Below are 16042 nucleotides of genomic sequence, written 5' to 3' on the forward strand. Positions count from 1 at the left end.
GCGAGTGAAATAAGCAGAACCGGGAGAACATTGATACCCAGTGACCTCCCCAATGTAGACAAAAGGATCACGTCTTAGTGGCACTGAAATCTAAGCGACTGGAAAGCCAAAGATGGTCACAGAGACCAGAGAAGGAACCATAACCCCCTCTTCCTCAGGAAATAGGCAAGGGGCCCCTAACCGGGAGAATGGCACATACACTGTCCAATGAGGTCACTATAGCGGTTGGTTTTCTTTGTTACAAGAGAAGGTAAGAAAGAGTCTATCCAGAAAAGCTCATGATATAAAAACAGAAAGATATCAATAAGACTTGTTTTAAAAAGAAAGGAAGAATAAGAAAGATCATGTCCAAGGGTGCGATGACCAGGAGACCTGGGTCCAAGAAGAACAACGTTTAGGAGAGGGAGCCAAAAGGCAGAGCTGCTCCATTTATTTTGCTGATTTTTCCAGCCAAGGAGAACGATCTTTGGGATGGTAAGGACAGAACAAAAAACGTTCTATAGGGAGTTGACATCCAAGATAATTAGGCATACAATAAGAAAGTACTTAAGGGCCCTAGATGAATTTGAGTCACTTGGCCCAGGGCACTGAAACTAGTTGGCGGATGTAGCTGCTGAGCCTCGCTGAGAAATCATGGCACTTCTCCCATTCTCCACAGGATCAGAGAAGGACAAATAGCTCAATTTTTAAAAAGGGGGTGAGCCGAACAGGGTTTATAAGAAGGGAAGAACAGACTCCCCAGTGGGCTTGACTTCAGTTCCTGGCAAAATTCTAGAACATATTATTAAAGGAATGTTTAGTGAACATTTGAAAAAGGAAGTGGTAATCACAAAGCCAGCTCGGCTTCACGAAAACCAGGCCATGCTAGATTAACCTTCTTTTCTCTTTGAAACAAGGTACTAGACTGGCAGAATTCAAGCAATGCTTGAAGGTTACCAAGATTTTTAAAAGCATTTGACAAAGTCTCTCATGCCATTATCCTGGACAAACAGGAAAGATGTAGCTTACGTGATAGTATGCTTTGGTAGAACTGGAACTGGGGCAATGATGGCCAAACCCAGACAAGAGATTTGCTGGTTTGGGGTCAGCTCAGAAGGAGGTCTAGAGGGGAGGACCCCAGGGATCTATGTTTGGTCCTGTGATGTTCAATGTGGTCCTCATTGACTTCAGAAAGGACCTGACATGTTAATCAAATTTGTGGATGACACAAAGCTACGAGGAATAGTTAATATGCTAGATGAGAGTAAGAATTCAAAATAATCCCAGCAATGTAGGGACTAAATGATATTGTGCAAAGAATGCTGGGTTAGGTGTGAGGGGAGCTGGGTTCAAATCCCAGCTTGGTGTTGTTGACCTCAAAGTTTGCTTAAAGGAGGCAAAGAAGCTAGGTGATACGTAAATTCATAGTTTATTCCCTTAAAACTAGTTAACTTGTACATACAAGGAGCCAAAACATAAGTTCTGACTGTCTGATAAAAGAATGACCAGCCTTAAATATGTTTTAGAACAATCCCAACTCAGGGTCTCTATGGCACTCAAATTTATGATCTCCACATATGTATTAAGCATAGTATGAGAAAAAGAATTTTCCTAATTGAATAGGTGGTAAATACAAGAAGATAGTTGACAAAGTGTCAATTGAAATTTCGACCTAGAACATGTTTTCTTTACCATTAACATGCCATAATGCAGTATATGTCCATAAAATATTAAGATAAGAAAAACTCCCATTATTCAAGATAGTGTCTCAGGTTAAGGGTCTCATCCTTAATGGCCATGAACAGAAGAAAGACTGCTCTTAAGTCAGCCCCATCTGGCCTTGCTGACATAGGGAGAGATATTCTCTGAGTTTGCTCAGAGAACAAAGAAGCTGTTAGGTCCAGGCTCTTCTTCTGGTTGCTTAGTTCAGGCTCCAGCCCTTATTGAGGCTATTAAATTGATATTAAATGATTATCAGTGCTTAATATCAGTGAGACCTTGGCCAAGGAGCTGGACTAGATGATGTCTGTCATTCCAGCTCCAAATCCTAGGAATACTGGGCCAAACACATTAAGATGAAATTTGACAGGCAGAAACATAAAATCTGAGTTTGCTACTCAAGTCGTTTCAGTTGTGTCTATTTGTGACCCCATTTGGGGTTTTCTTGGCCAAGATACTGGAGTGGCTTACCATTTTTTCTCCAGCTCATTTTACAGGTGAGGAAACTGAGGCAAACAGGGCGAAGTGACTTGCCCAGGGTCACACAGCTATTAAGTGTCTGAGGCTGGATTTTTGAACTCAGGTCTTCCTGACTCCAGGCCCAGTGCTCTATCCACTGTGGTGCCACCTAGCTGCCACACAAGATATCTGAACTCAAAAAAGCAAGTTTTTAAGTACAAGATGCATGGTTAGGCTGTAGGTTTCATGGAATTCAAGCTCCAACAGAGGGCCACCAAAAAATTAACATGGTCTTGGGTTGCATTAAGGGAGTCCTAGTACCTTAGAACAAGGGAGGTGAAAATTCTTGCTTTAGTCTCATGGGACATATTGGCTTGAGTTCTGGGTACATTTTAGGAGAGGCCTTGATAAAGTAGAGCCCCCACAGCATGGTGACTGGCATGGTTAAGGAACTGGAGAATCTGAAGGTCGAATAGTATCTGGCACACACATCCTCCCTTCCCCCCCCCCCCCAAATGTATGTAGATACTGCTGTCATTAATAAAATGCAAATTCAATTCAAAGCATTACTGAACTCAGAAAAGCTTTTTTGGTCATGTGTCTTCTCAATGACCAGACATCAAGAGTACAACTACGATCACAGACATTGTGACAAAGGACTTTTGAGATCTCTTAATGCAATCTCCCTCATGTGACAAATGAAGAAACTGAGGCCAAAAGAGGTTCAATGACTTACCCAAGGTCATGCAGGTTATACTGGGCTTTGAACACAGACCTTCAGGCTCCAAATACAGCACTAGATCACACTGTTCCTTCATGTGGGAGGTCTTTACCCTTGCTCTAAATGTAGCATCAAGCATCATCTCTATCTGCATTGGTGGCTCCTAGCCTCCTAGTAGATTGTCACTTCCTTGTAGGAAGAGACTGTCTGAACTTTCTGTAGCACAGTTGACATTTAGTAAATGTTTGTGGTTAGATTTAGCTATTTTGGGCCTGTGGGTTTGAAGTCATGGAAAAATCAAGATGTCAGGAGTAGAAGGGCCTTTAGAAGGAATCTCTTGCAAAGAACTCTTAAAAGATAACCACACAGGTTGAGTTATGTGACCTGACTCCAGGAGCATGGCTAGAATCTCCTCCACTATCTGGGGTTCTCACTCCCTATTAACTCTTTCTTTTCCTCTCTTCCTCTTCCCTTCCTCCTTCCCTCCTTTCCTTCCTTCCTTCTGACCCATTCTGGCTGTGTGACCCTGGACAAGTCCCTCAACCTCTGAGTGCCCCAGCCAGCTCTCTAAAATTAAGAGGTGAACAGCAGGGGCAGATCTGTGTGGACAGAGGAAGCTTCCTCATGGGGAACCCCCTGAAATCACAGGGCTTTTCCAAAAGCATTTTTTAATTGCTGAAGAGACGGCTCTCCTCCTCACCAGGGCCAACAGCTCTACATGTACCCTCGATCAGACTCCGTTCCCTGCCAACTCCCATTGCCACAACTGCTATACCCTTCTCTAATCTTTGTTCTCACCCTGCTACCTACAAATCTCCATCTTTGAAAAACTCTTATTAGATCCTATCCTCCCTGCCAACCATCATCCTCTATTTCCCTTCCCTTCTTCATCCAAACTCTCTGAGGAAGCATCTACTACGTTGCCTTGACTTCCTACCCTCTTACCCATTTAAACCCCTGGAGTCTGGCTTCCAATCTTATTATTCAATTCATCTTTCTCTGAAGTTCCCAATGATCTCTTCATTATCAAATAGAATGCTCACCCTTGACCCCTCTGCTGCATCTGGCACTACTGATCACCTTTCCTCCTGGAGAATCTCATCTCTCTGGGTTTTCAGGACACTATTCTCACTCCATGCTCCTTTGACCTCTCCAGCTGCTCTGTCTCAGTCTCCTTTAAGGATTCATTATCCATGTCGTGCTTAGTAACTGTGTGAGCTCTGCCCTGGGCCTTCCTTTCATGTTCTCTCTACACTCTCTCTGGGTGACCTTATCAGCTCCCATGGATTCAATGACTATCTATATACTTAACTCCCAAACCTATATTTCCAGTCTTCTTTGTCCCTCTCTAGATCACCAATTACCTATTGACTATTTCCACCTGGGTGTTCCATGGGCATTACATAAGCAACATGACCAAAATCAGAACTCCCTCCCCCAAACCCACAACCCTCTCAAACTTCCCTATTATTGTCAAGGACACCATCCTTCCAGTCACCCAGGTTTGTAAACTCAGTATCATCCTCAACTCTGCACTCATCCCACACATCCAATCACTTGCCAAATCTTGTCCTTTCTATCTCCACAATATTTCTTCCATTGTCCCCTCCTAGGGGGAACAACCACAACCCTAGTTAAGGCCCCCAACTTCTTGCCTGTACTACTCCAATAGCCTACTAGGTCTCAATCTTCTTTCCACTCCAAGCCATCCTGCCAGTTATTTTCCTAAAGCACAAGTTTGATCAAGTGACCCTCCCTCTGCCCCCACTTCAACAAACTGGTCACTTTGAGGATAAAATATAAACTTCTCTGTTTAATATATAAATCTCCTCCCAGTCTAGTTCCTTCTTCCCTTTCCAGTCTTCTTATACCTTACTCCCCTTTTCTAACTGTGGTTCAGCCATGCTGGTCTACTGGGTGTTCTGCATGTAGAATCCCATATCTGCCATTGGCATGCCTACTGTGCACTCCTTCCTCCGTTCCATCTCTTTGAATCCTTTGGTTTCCTGACTTCAAGAGCCAGCTCCAGGGCCAACTTCTTCCAAGGCCCAGGCCTTTTCTGGGCCCCACAGTTGCTAAAAGCACCCTGTCCCCAAACTAGCTAGTGTTCATTTCGTGTGTATTCTACAGACACTCATATGTGTAAATGTTATTCTGCCCATTAGGATGTATGTTCTTTCAGAACAGGGATTGTTTCACTTTTGTCTCTGTATCTCAGTGCCTAGTACATAGTCAGCATTTAATGAATGCTTGTTGATTTGACTGCTGATGGGTTGAACTCTGGTTTTTACATCACCTTCATTTCCCATATCCTGGGAACCAGCCCTCATGAAAAAGATGCCAAAGAGAAAATCTTCAGCAATACCAATGAACATAGCTATAGTGTCTGAGGGCATAAGCAATATGTCCATAGGCCCCCCACATCAATAACCTCAGGAGTGACTTATATTTTCTCTAATCTTCTCCAGGACCAAGCAACCCACATGACTGCTTGTTCTTTATGTTGGCCTCTGTGGTAGATGGGACCAGAAAAGGGGCACCCATGACATGGTGGACAGTTGGATCTGGGGACAGCAAGTTTTGGAGCAAATCCCATCTCTGCTATTTACTACCTGTGTGACGTTGGGCAAGTCTCTCCTCTCCTAGGGCCACAGAGGGAGACAAAGGGGTCTCCCTATCTGTAAAATAATAGCTAATTATAAGACCTAATACTTATTTGGGGTTTTTTTGGGGGGGAGAAGGCTGGGCAATTGGGTTTAAGTGAGTTGCCCAAGGTCACACAGCTAGTAAGTGTGTCAAAGGTCTGAGGCCACATTTGAACTCGGGTCCTCCTGACTCCAGGGTCGGTGCTCTATTCACTGTGCCACCTAGCTGTCCCTAATACCTAACACTTATTAGGTACCTACTATGTGCCAGGAACTGTGCTAAGTGTTTTTCAAATGTGGCGGTGAGAGAAAGAACAAGATTTGGCCACTGATTGGATATGTGGGATGAAAGGATATGTAAGATGAATGGATATGTGAGATTATCTCACTTGATCCTCACAACACCCCTGGGAGGAAGGTACTGTTATTACTTCCATTTTACAGATGAGGAAACTGAGGCAGAGAGAGGTGAAGTGACTTCCCCAGGGTCATACAGCTAGCAAGTGTCTGAGGCTGGATTTGAACTCAGGTCTTTCGGACTCCACGCCCAGCGCTCTATCCACTGAACCACCTCACAGGGAAACAAAGGCTTCCCCATGTGAAAAATAAAGCAACTGTACTAGCTGGCCTAGGTCTGGGATCCTCTAAGAGCTGAAGACCCCACCGTCTTCCCTCTGGTCCGTTATCCTCAGACCATCCCACACTAGTGGGTCTTTGTCTCCCCAGGACCCAGCATGCCCCCGGGACACCCGGCCGGCGTCGGATGAACACCTGCTTGATTTGGCACTTTCAACGAATACAGTGGCTTCCTCTAAGCCTTCCTCTGGCCTTCGGTGTCAGGCCCGAGACCGATCCGACTCCAGAAGCAAAAGGGGCCAAAGAAAACCTAGCTGTTGTTCAACCCTCCGCCCCACTCCCTTCCCCTCCAACAATGAAACAAACAAGTAAACAAAACTCCCTTTCTCTTCTTACCGGCCATCAAAACCCGGCAAAGGCACCGAGCTCCCTACAGGAACTCAAAGGAAACTAACAAAAGCCTGACAGGAAGTACTAGCGAGACTTCCGGAACGGAACCGCGCTCCGCGGGGAAGGGTGCGCACGGCGTGACTTCCTCTCTAGGCAGACTCGGAGGAATGCTCGTTTCGTTTGCTTAGCTAGCGGTAGGCGCATGCGTCATTTCCGTTGTCAATGTAAACACTGGAAACGGGAAATTCGGGAGGCAAATTAAAAATCATGTGTATAATAGGCTCGGGGAGGACGTGTGTCCTGGTGGGTAGGGATTTCGCTTTGAAAGTCTTCAATACAGGCCCCACCTTTAATACACGTGAGCCGGGTGCCCTTGGGCTTTGTCATTTCCCCTTGAGGCCTCAGTTTCTTTAAACTCTTTAAAAGGTAGGCAGTGGATTTAAAAGCCCCTAAGGTGCCTTTCAGCTATAGATCTAGGATCCTATTTTTGTTTTAGCAGTTAATCAATCAACATTTATTAAGCACCTACTAAGTGCCAGGCACAGTACTGAGCACTGGGAATATAAAAAGAGGAGGGGGCCTTGCCCCCAAGAAGTTTACAATCTCTGTAATAATAGATTATCTTGCAAACAAGTAAACTGTATACACAGCAAGCTCTGTACGGGATGAACAGGAGACAATTAATAGAGGGAAGGCCCTGGAATTAAAAGGACCTGGGAGAGGCTTCCTATTGAAGGTGGAATTTTAGTTGGGACTTAAAGGAAGCCAGGGAGGTCAGCAGTCAGTGGAGGAGGGAGGGCATTCCAGGCTTGGGGGACAGCCAGAGAGAATACTGGGAACCAAGAGATGGAGGGTCTTGTTCCTGGAACAGCCAGGACGTCAATGTCTCTGGATCACAGAGATAAAGGGGTGGGGGTCAGGTATAGAGATAAGGTGTAAGAAAACTAGAAGGGGGTGGGGAGGTTATAAAGGGCTTTGAACTTCAGAGTGTTTTTTTTTATATTTGATCCTGGAGGTGACAGGGAGTCACTGGAGTTTACAGAGCAGGGAGCTTACCCTTCAAGGAACTGATGAGGTTTGGGGTTGAGGGTTGCTCGAGACCCCAAAATACCCACACCGAGTCCTGCCGAATGAATTATACTCAAGCCTTCTCAGAGCCACAGGAAAACAAAGTTTATTAAAGATTCACCAGACTCTTAGGGAGCCTGAGCACTTGTGATACCAATGCCAGCGGGCTAGATTAATCTGAGCGCCTTCTTGGAGGCCAGATGGAGTTTATGAACAGAAAGATTGTGGGAGGGATCAAGGGGTGGTCAAGTAGTCTGGGGTGACTAGAGGAGGGGTTTAGGGAGAGACTTGAGGAGCAGTCTAAGGAAGATCTTGTCAGTGGGGTGACTAGAGGTCAGACTCCAGGGTGGGAAGTACCTGGAAATAACAGACAATAAGAGGGCTAGAGTAACAGAGCTAGGGTATAGATATTTTGATCAGGACCAAGGGTAGGAAGTGGCCAGAAGGCAATCGGGAGGTAACCAGACAATGGAAGGCTATGCTAGGCATGAAAAGTCAGATCAAGTGGGAAGATTCAGGGTGGGATTCAAGGGGGTTCCCACAGTCTAAATACCATCAGAATTACTTACACAAATGAAAAAACAGCAAGCATTTACACAGCATTTTTAGGGTTTACAATGTGTTTTACAGATATTCTCTGGCTGTATGCTCAGAATAACCCTGGGAGGAAGGTGCTCTTATCCCCACTTTGTGGATGAGAAAACTAAGGCTAACAGAGGTTAAGTGACTTGTCCAGGGATGCAAAGCTACTCTGAGGGCAGCTTTGAACTGGAGACTTTATGTTCCCAGGCTTGCATTTTATCTACTGTGCTGCGTAGATGCCAATGAAAGCACAGGTAGGTCCATTCTCTCTATCCTGTTTACGATGTGATCCTCGTACCCCAAATCATGGTGCATCTGTACCTGGAATCCTGCTGCCACTTCTGGCCACCAGGCCTCAGTAATAGATCTAGGTCCAGTGCTTGTTAGTTGTGAGACCTGGGCCTTTTTCTGTCCAAATGAGCCTCGTTTTCATGTGTTGTGACATGAAGGTATTCGTTGGACCTAAATAGATGGGCTTCTCAGGCCCCTAGACTTCCCCAGTGCAGTGCCCTCAGCTCCTGCTAAGCCTTTACAGGTTCCTACAGGCTCAGGGTGCCTAAATGAATGTGCACGATCTTCCAGTCCCTCTGAACTTCTTCCTCAACAGACCAAACCATTTTAGTGTCAGTTACATGATTCCCTAACGTTCATCGTGTAAAATGACAGTTTTCTCTACCACAGAAAGGAAGGATAAAGTTGAGAAAGTTCATACAAAGTGTAAGGAAGGTTGGCGCATGCCTAGACCATGTAGACAGCATCCTCCATGGTGAAGATTTCACAGGAAGTGCTTCTGGGATATTGGAGGACTAGAGCATGCGCAAACATTGCGTGTTGGCCTACCACGTGGCAGGAAGTAGCCATTTTCCATTGGCTGTGTCAAAATGTGGCGTCTTGAAAACTGCCTGACCGAGACCCCTCGGGGCTTTTCCTGCCTTCTCCTCGGAGGGTGGAAGAAGCGGCTCCTGGCACAAGAGAGGAACGACCTGAGGTCGGCCTCCTTCCCCCCCTGCCCTGTTTTGTCCATGTAGCCCCGAGAAGCAGGCCCGGAGTGTGGGCCTTTCCCAGTCTGGATACAGGAAGTAGAGTCTCCAGTCCGGGAGCCGGAGCCCCGGGACCAGAAGTCCGGCATGCAGGCCGGCGGTATAGCCAGGCCGGCAGTGTAGCCAGCCTGGCAGGGAAACCCCAGGGAGCAAGGGTTCCAAGGAGGCTAGCCCAGGGGAGCTTGGTGGGACTAAGGCTATGAAGGAACTAATCTGAGCTGTGAGCCTCATCCTCTTGCCCTCCCCAGCGACTGAGGTGGTCTAGTGGGGGCAGTTACGCCCTAGACATGCTGGAGGAGAGGCCTGTGTGTTTGTTCTTGCTGTAGCTTTGACATAAATACCGCCTCGTAAAAGCCCTTCTGATGTCAGGGGGTTGGTTACACGGAGCTGGGACACGAGTCATAGGGCCAGCAAAAGTGGGAGAACGCAATCCCCGAAGCCACGTGGGATCCTGGAGAGCCCTGGGGATTAACCTATACCAGGCCTGGCCCTTGGAGGGCGAGGCCCAAGGCAAACCCTGTCACAGCAGCAAACGTTCCGACACCCGTGGCCCAGGCTAAAGCATATCCCGGACCCTGATCCAGCGCATTGGAGGCCACACACCCAGTCTGAACGTTGGGATAACAAGCTTGGCCATTACCACAGTTGCTGAAGCTTCCTCGCATGAAAGTTTGTGCTTGTCCCAGGAAAGCTGCAGCTTTTCAACCCAGCTGCTTTGCTGCTGCCCCAGGAGCTGGGCGTCTGGGGGTCCCTGCCACTCCCCATACAGATGGTGCCCCTGTTCATGGCAGAACAAGGCCTTCCCAGAGTAGGTGGGTAGATTGTGCCCACACTGTCCCCCAGGCCATGAGGGGTCCCCCACCTCACCTCCTAGGACCCCCAGCTTCATTCCAAACCTGGTTCAGGAGCTGCCTCCTACAAGGGGCTTTTCCTGATTCTCCCAAATGTTCTCACTCTCACTCTCTTGACCTTTCTTGGTATTCTGGATTTGCACCCTGTGTTGGGTGTGCATGCTGCATCCCACTCAGTAAAATGTAAGCTCCTTGAGGCCAGGGTCTCTTTCAGTTTTGTTTTCATGTGCCTAGCACACAGTGCCTGGCACATAGTAAGCGCTTAATAATTCCTTGTTGGATTGAATTAAGTTGAAAAATGCATTCACATGTGCAATGCTGAGACACTCCTGAGGTGTCACTTATACAGAGAGTGCTTTGCCTAAAGTGAGACCATGCCCATGGTAGGTGCATAGTAAATGTGAGTGAATTGAATTCTGTAGGTCTGTGAGATGGAGGGGTCCCAAGATTAGGGGCCTAGGAGAGACATGTCTGGTGCTGCCTAAGGCTTTTCATCCCAGAAAGGGGCAACTCACCTGTTAGTTGATGGGAAGGAGAAGGTGTAGAAGGTGTTTGTGATAGGCAGGTATGGAGGGTGTAGGGAGAGAGGGAGGCCAAATTCTGCAGTGCCAGAGACACAGCGGATCACTGAGGAGGAGAGGAAGCAGAGTTAGTTCAGTCAGGCAGCAAGTGTGTCTTAAGCCTTTAGGACAAGAAAGAGAAACTGAGGAAATGAACATAGTCTGGGGAAAAGCCACACAATTATAGCCTTTTGCAGATGACATGATGGCCTACTTTGAGAACTCTGGCGAGCCAAGTAAAATCAATTGATATAATAACTTCAGCCAAGTTGAGCAAAAGTAACAAAAGAGGAAAATGGCAGATGTTGGTGAGCATGTGGACTGTTTGGGCTGTGAACTGGTCCAACCATTCTAGAAGGCAATTTGGAACTATGCTCAAAAAATTCCTAAACTATAATTGACCCAGCTCTATATACCATTAGTATACCATTATATCAGAAAGAGATCAAAGAAAGAGGAGAAGGACCTACATGTACTAGAATCTAACAGATCTTTTTTTTGTGGTAGCTAAACATTGTTAACTAAGGTGGCTCTCCTTTTGGGAAATGGAGAAAGAAATTGTAGTGTGTGAATATGATGGAATATTATTGTGTCATAAGAAATGATGAAATGGACAATTTCAGAGGAAATGGAGGAGACCTATGTGAAGTGATGCTGAGTGAAGGGAGCAGAACCAAGAGAACATTGTACACAGAAGAACATATACATGATACAGATACAGAACAGATACAAACATGATCAAGAAAAAGTCATTTGAAAGACTAGAATTTTGGTAAACACAATGGAGAACCATCAATTGAAAAGAATAAAAAAAGTGGCACCCTGACGTTCTACCAGAGACATGATGAACTTAAAATGCCAAAAGAAACATACATTTTAAGACATGGCTGATGTGAGAATTTGTTTTGCCAGGCGTAGGTGTGTTTTGATGGATGCAAAAAGAAACATACATTTTAAGACATGGCTAACGTGAGAATTTGTTTTGCCAGGTGTAGGTGTGTTTTGATGGACATGAAATTAAAATGCAAAAAGAAACATACATTTTAAGACATGGCTAATGTGAGAATTTGTTTTGCCAGGTGTAGGTGTGTTTTGATGGTTGTTTTTCTTTTTTTTATTATTTACTCAGTGGGGAGAGTGGGTGGAGCAGATTAATAAAAAAACACAACTTATTACTTGAAAAACAAAAATATACATATAAATAGATATACAAAATTTAAAAAAAGTAAACATACACATTTAAAAATAGACACATAAATGACCAAAAAGCCCAAATTGTCCTCTGTGCCAGGCACTGTGCCAAGTGCTGGGGACACAGAGAAAGGGAAAACACAGTTTCTACCCTTAAAAAGTTCACAGTCTAATTGGGGAGAAAACAGAAGTAAACAATTCTATCATCTTTTTCTAGGTTTGTATCATCTGCAGATTTGACAAGCATACAGTCTCTGCCTTTATCCAAGTCATTGATAACAGTGTTAAACAACAAAGATACCCAGAACACTGGCATCTCCAGTCCTCCTTCTAAGGTAACATGGAATAATGAATGACTACCCTTTGGATGATTCAATTAGTTCTGACTCCATCTTGGTCTACCATCTAGTCCCTATCTCTCCATTTCCCACACATGAATTGTATGAGGCACTTTGTCAAATGCTTTCCTAAAATGCAGGCAAACTGCATTAACAACATCCTCCTAATATACAGGTCTAGTAATCATTTCAAAAAAAATTGGGTTAGTCTGGCATGGCTTATTCTGGAGTGGGGAATCTGTAGCCTCGAGGCCACATGTGGCCCTCTAGGTCCTCAAGTGTGGCCCTTTGACTGAATCCAAACTTCATAGAACAAAGCCTCTTAATAAAAAGATTTGTTCTGTAAAACTTGGACTCAGTCAAAAGGCTGCACTTGAGGACTTAGAAGGCCACATGTGGCCTTGAGGCTGCAGGATCCTCACCCTGGCTAATCTTTTCGTCAAATGTTTTATCAATTATTCTTTTTCCCTTCAGAGTCACTTCTCAATAATCTACCACCTTAGTAATCCACCCCCATAGAACCTTTCGGGAGGGTATGGAAATACAATTAAGCAAAACAAACTGAAACACTGACCATATACAAAGTATACCTCATTTGATAACCTTAGCCTCTTAGCCCAGAGGAGGATGGTATGTTTCATTATGAGTCTTTTAGAGACAAGATTGATCTAACTGACCTCATTTTTGGTATCTTTTACTGACATTTTCTTTGAAATTGTTCGGCTTATTGTGTTTATTGTTCTTCTGGTTCGACTTATTACGTCCTGCATCAGTTCAAAGAGATCTTCCCAAGTTCTCAGAATTCCTCATATTTCATATCTTTTCATCTTTTCCACAAGAATAACATAAGAAGCTTCGGCAAATGCTGTATTAAAATCTACATAAACCCTATTGCTAGCATTCCTGAACTCTACCAGTTAAGGAACCATGTCAATAATGGAAATGAGGCTGGTCTGCCATGATTTGTCCTTGCCGTTGCCGTGCCAGCTGCCTCTTAGTGATCGTTGCTTCTTTTCTCTTACTCTTCAATAACCATCCTTTCACTTATATTCTCTAGAATTTTTGCCAGTAATCAATGGCAAACTCATTCCTCTCTACTTTACAATCCCCATTCTTTTCTCTTTTTAGAAAATTGAGGAAATTAGGAAATTTTGCCTCCTCTGACCCAACAGCCTCCCATTCTCCACTAGACTACAAAGCTCATCAGTCACCTCTGCCATTTCTCAGTACTCTAGGATGTAGTTCATTTGGGCAAAGTGACTTGGATTCATTGAGGACATCTTGGTGCTTACTTGTTATATCCGTACTTATCTTGGGTATCAACTCCCACTTAGTTATTTTGGTCCCATGCTCTCAAATCCCAAATCATTATCCTTGGCAAAGAAAACAGAAGCTGTATCAGAATTGGTGACTGAACCCCTTAGCAGTTATCATTGAAAGATCCTGAAAACTCTCTGTTCTCCCAGGACTGCAGAAGAGCAAACATCCCAATTTATAAGAAGAGAAGAGTAATCTGCCAACTATAGCCCAGTGAACTTGACTTCAATTTCTGGCAAGGTTCTAGAACATATTAATAATAGGATGTTTAGTGAACATCTTGAAAAGGAAGCCATGATCAAATGTTGGGGGTGCTATGAGAAGAAAAGAATATTACCATGAATGCCATGTAATTGTAATGTCTAAACTTGGTCCCAGGGAACAGATGAGGAAATATATTTCTCTTCTTGTTGGAGAATGCTACCTGCATACACTGTCAGATGTAGTTGACACATTGACGTATCCATTGGTTTTGCTAAACATTTTTCTCTGTTTCAAGAGTCGACTCACTGGGAGGAGGGAGAGGGGAAGAAAGAACCCGGAATAATCATGATGTAAAAAGCAAATGGCATCAAGAAAACTTTTTTTAAAAAGGAAAAGAAAGTGGGGATTACAAGGAGCCAGCATGGCTTCAAGAACAGGTAACCCCAGACTAACCTCATTACCTTTTGTGGCAGCATTACTAACCTGGTACATCACAGAAATGCTCTAGATGTTGCTTACCTAGATTTTAGCTAAGCATCTGACAAAAGTTTCTCTTGATGTATTAATGGAAAATTTGAAGAGTTAGGAGCCAGATGGTATATGGATTCAGAACTGGTTGAATGTCCAAAAAGCAGTCATTAGTGGTTCCATGTCAACTTGGAAGGAGGTTACCAGTGGAGGTCCTTAGTGATCTGGACTTGGTCTGGTGCTATTTAACGTTTTTATTGGTTAAAGGGTTAAATGACATGTTCATCAGTCAACAAGCATTTATTAAGCTCTTAGTATGTGCCAGATGACAAAAATCTAGGAAAGATAATAGTGTTGGGATCTCAAAGAATCTGAACTGATTAGAACATTGGGATTAGTTGATTAAGCTGAAATTTAATAGAGATAAATGTAAACTTTTACATTTGCGTTCAAAGAATCAACTTCATAGTATAGTGGTTAACAGGGTTAACAGTGGAAAAAATTAAGCAGGAAAAAACTTAAGAGAGGTAGAGGGCATGATCCTTGACCTCTCTGAGTTTATACACCCTGAGGAAGGGAAGCTAAATAAATATCCTAATCACAAATGGTTATGTGACAGCTGGTAGTTTGGACATAGGAGCAAATCATAGACATATCTGGAACGTGTATGATCTCCTAGGCTAGGGGTGGGGAACCTGCAGCCTTAAGGCCACACATGGCCAGAAAGATACTCAAGTATAGCCTTTTGACTGAGTTCAAATTTTACAGAACAAATCCTTTTATTAAGGGGATGTGTTCTGTGAAGTTAGGATTTAGTCAAAGGCCCACCCTTGAGGACCTAGAAGGTATCTGTTCTGTGAGGTTTGGATTCAGTCAGAGGGCTTTACTTGAGGACCTAGAGTGGATTTGTTCTGTGAAGTTTGGATTCCATCAAAGGGCCACACTTGAGGGCCACATGTGGCCTCAAGGCCACAGGTTCCCCACCCCTGTCCTAGGCTTAGACAGTGTATGGCAAGTTGCCTCCTTTTTCTACACCACCCCATACATAGCTTACCTAAGCCTAGGGCAAGGTGGATTCTCTTGTTTTTGACCCTTGTCCCCACCTGTGCAGGATACTTCCCAGAGATGGCTTATCCCTGGATTCAGAATACTCCAGGGCAAGGGTAGCTAGGCAAGGTCTATCTCTCTCCTTCTTCTATGCATATCCTTGTGTATCTTCCTTCCTGTCACCCCTTTGTGTATCTTCAATAAACAGCTAGGTAGTTTAGTGGATAGAGTAGAGGGCCTGGGGTCAGGATGGCCTCAGGCACTTTCTAGCTGTGTGACCTGGGCAAGTCACTTAACCTCTGACTGCCTTGGTTTCCTCACCTGTAAAATGGTGATCTTAATAGCACCTACTCCTAAGATCTTTCAGAAGATCAAATGACATAATACTTGTAAAATGCTTAGCACAGTGCTTGGCACATAATAGACACTATATAAATGTTAGCTATTGTTAAATGAAAACAAAACTCTGATGTTTGAATATTTCACAGCATTGGAAGTATTCTTTGACAAAAAACCTTCCAAACTGTTTCTTCACTTCAAGATATCCGGTACATCAGACATGTACTTACTATATTATTGGCACTAGAGCATGATTCATTCTATTTAAGGTTACAATATGTAATTTTTAAAAGCATGCCTTAAGAAGTGGGGCAGATTTCATAAGGAAGTGTATCTTGTGTGCACGCACACCTTATCTCCTGGTTCCTGCTGTTCTGTAGACAAACATGCCCATATCCAGCCACCCCATTCCTATTTTTAAAAACAAAACAAAATGAAACAAAAAAGCCTTCACTGGATCTTGCCATCTGCTATCTATTGTCCTATGTGTTTCTCTTTCACAGCGAAAGTCCTAGACAAAGCTATCTAAGCTTGCTGCCTCCTCTTCC

At 44.2% G+C, this 16042-nt stretch overlaps 1 protein-coding gene across 1 annotated transcript in view; it reads right to left on the minus strand.

Moving 5' to 3' along the window:
* Positions 1 to 16042, minus strand: part of LOC118833025 (zinc finger protein 665-like) — a 95585-nt gene that overhangs the window by 59623 nt on the left and 19920 nt on the right. The window contains exons 3-5 of the mRNA XM_036740417.1: positions 10546 to 10657; positions 9820 to 10075; positions 9047 to 9307 (exon numbers count right to left, since the gene is read on the minus strand). Coding sequence (XP_036596312.1) covers positions 9047 to 9307; positions 9820 to 10075; positions 10546 to 10657 — 629 coding nt within the window. The remainder of the gene's footprint in view (positions 1 to 9046; positions 9308 to 9819; positions 10076 to 10545; positions 10658 to 16042) is intronic.

Source organism: Trichosurus vulpecula (assembly GCF_011100635.1).
Source record: "Trichosurus vulpecula isolate mTriVul1 chromosome X unlocalized genomic scaffold, mTriVul1.pri SUPER_X_unloc_1, whole genome shotgun sequence".
Lineage (NCBI taxonomy): Eukaryota > Metazoa > Chordata > Mammalia > Diprotodontia > Phalangeridae > Trichosurus > Trichosurus vulpecula.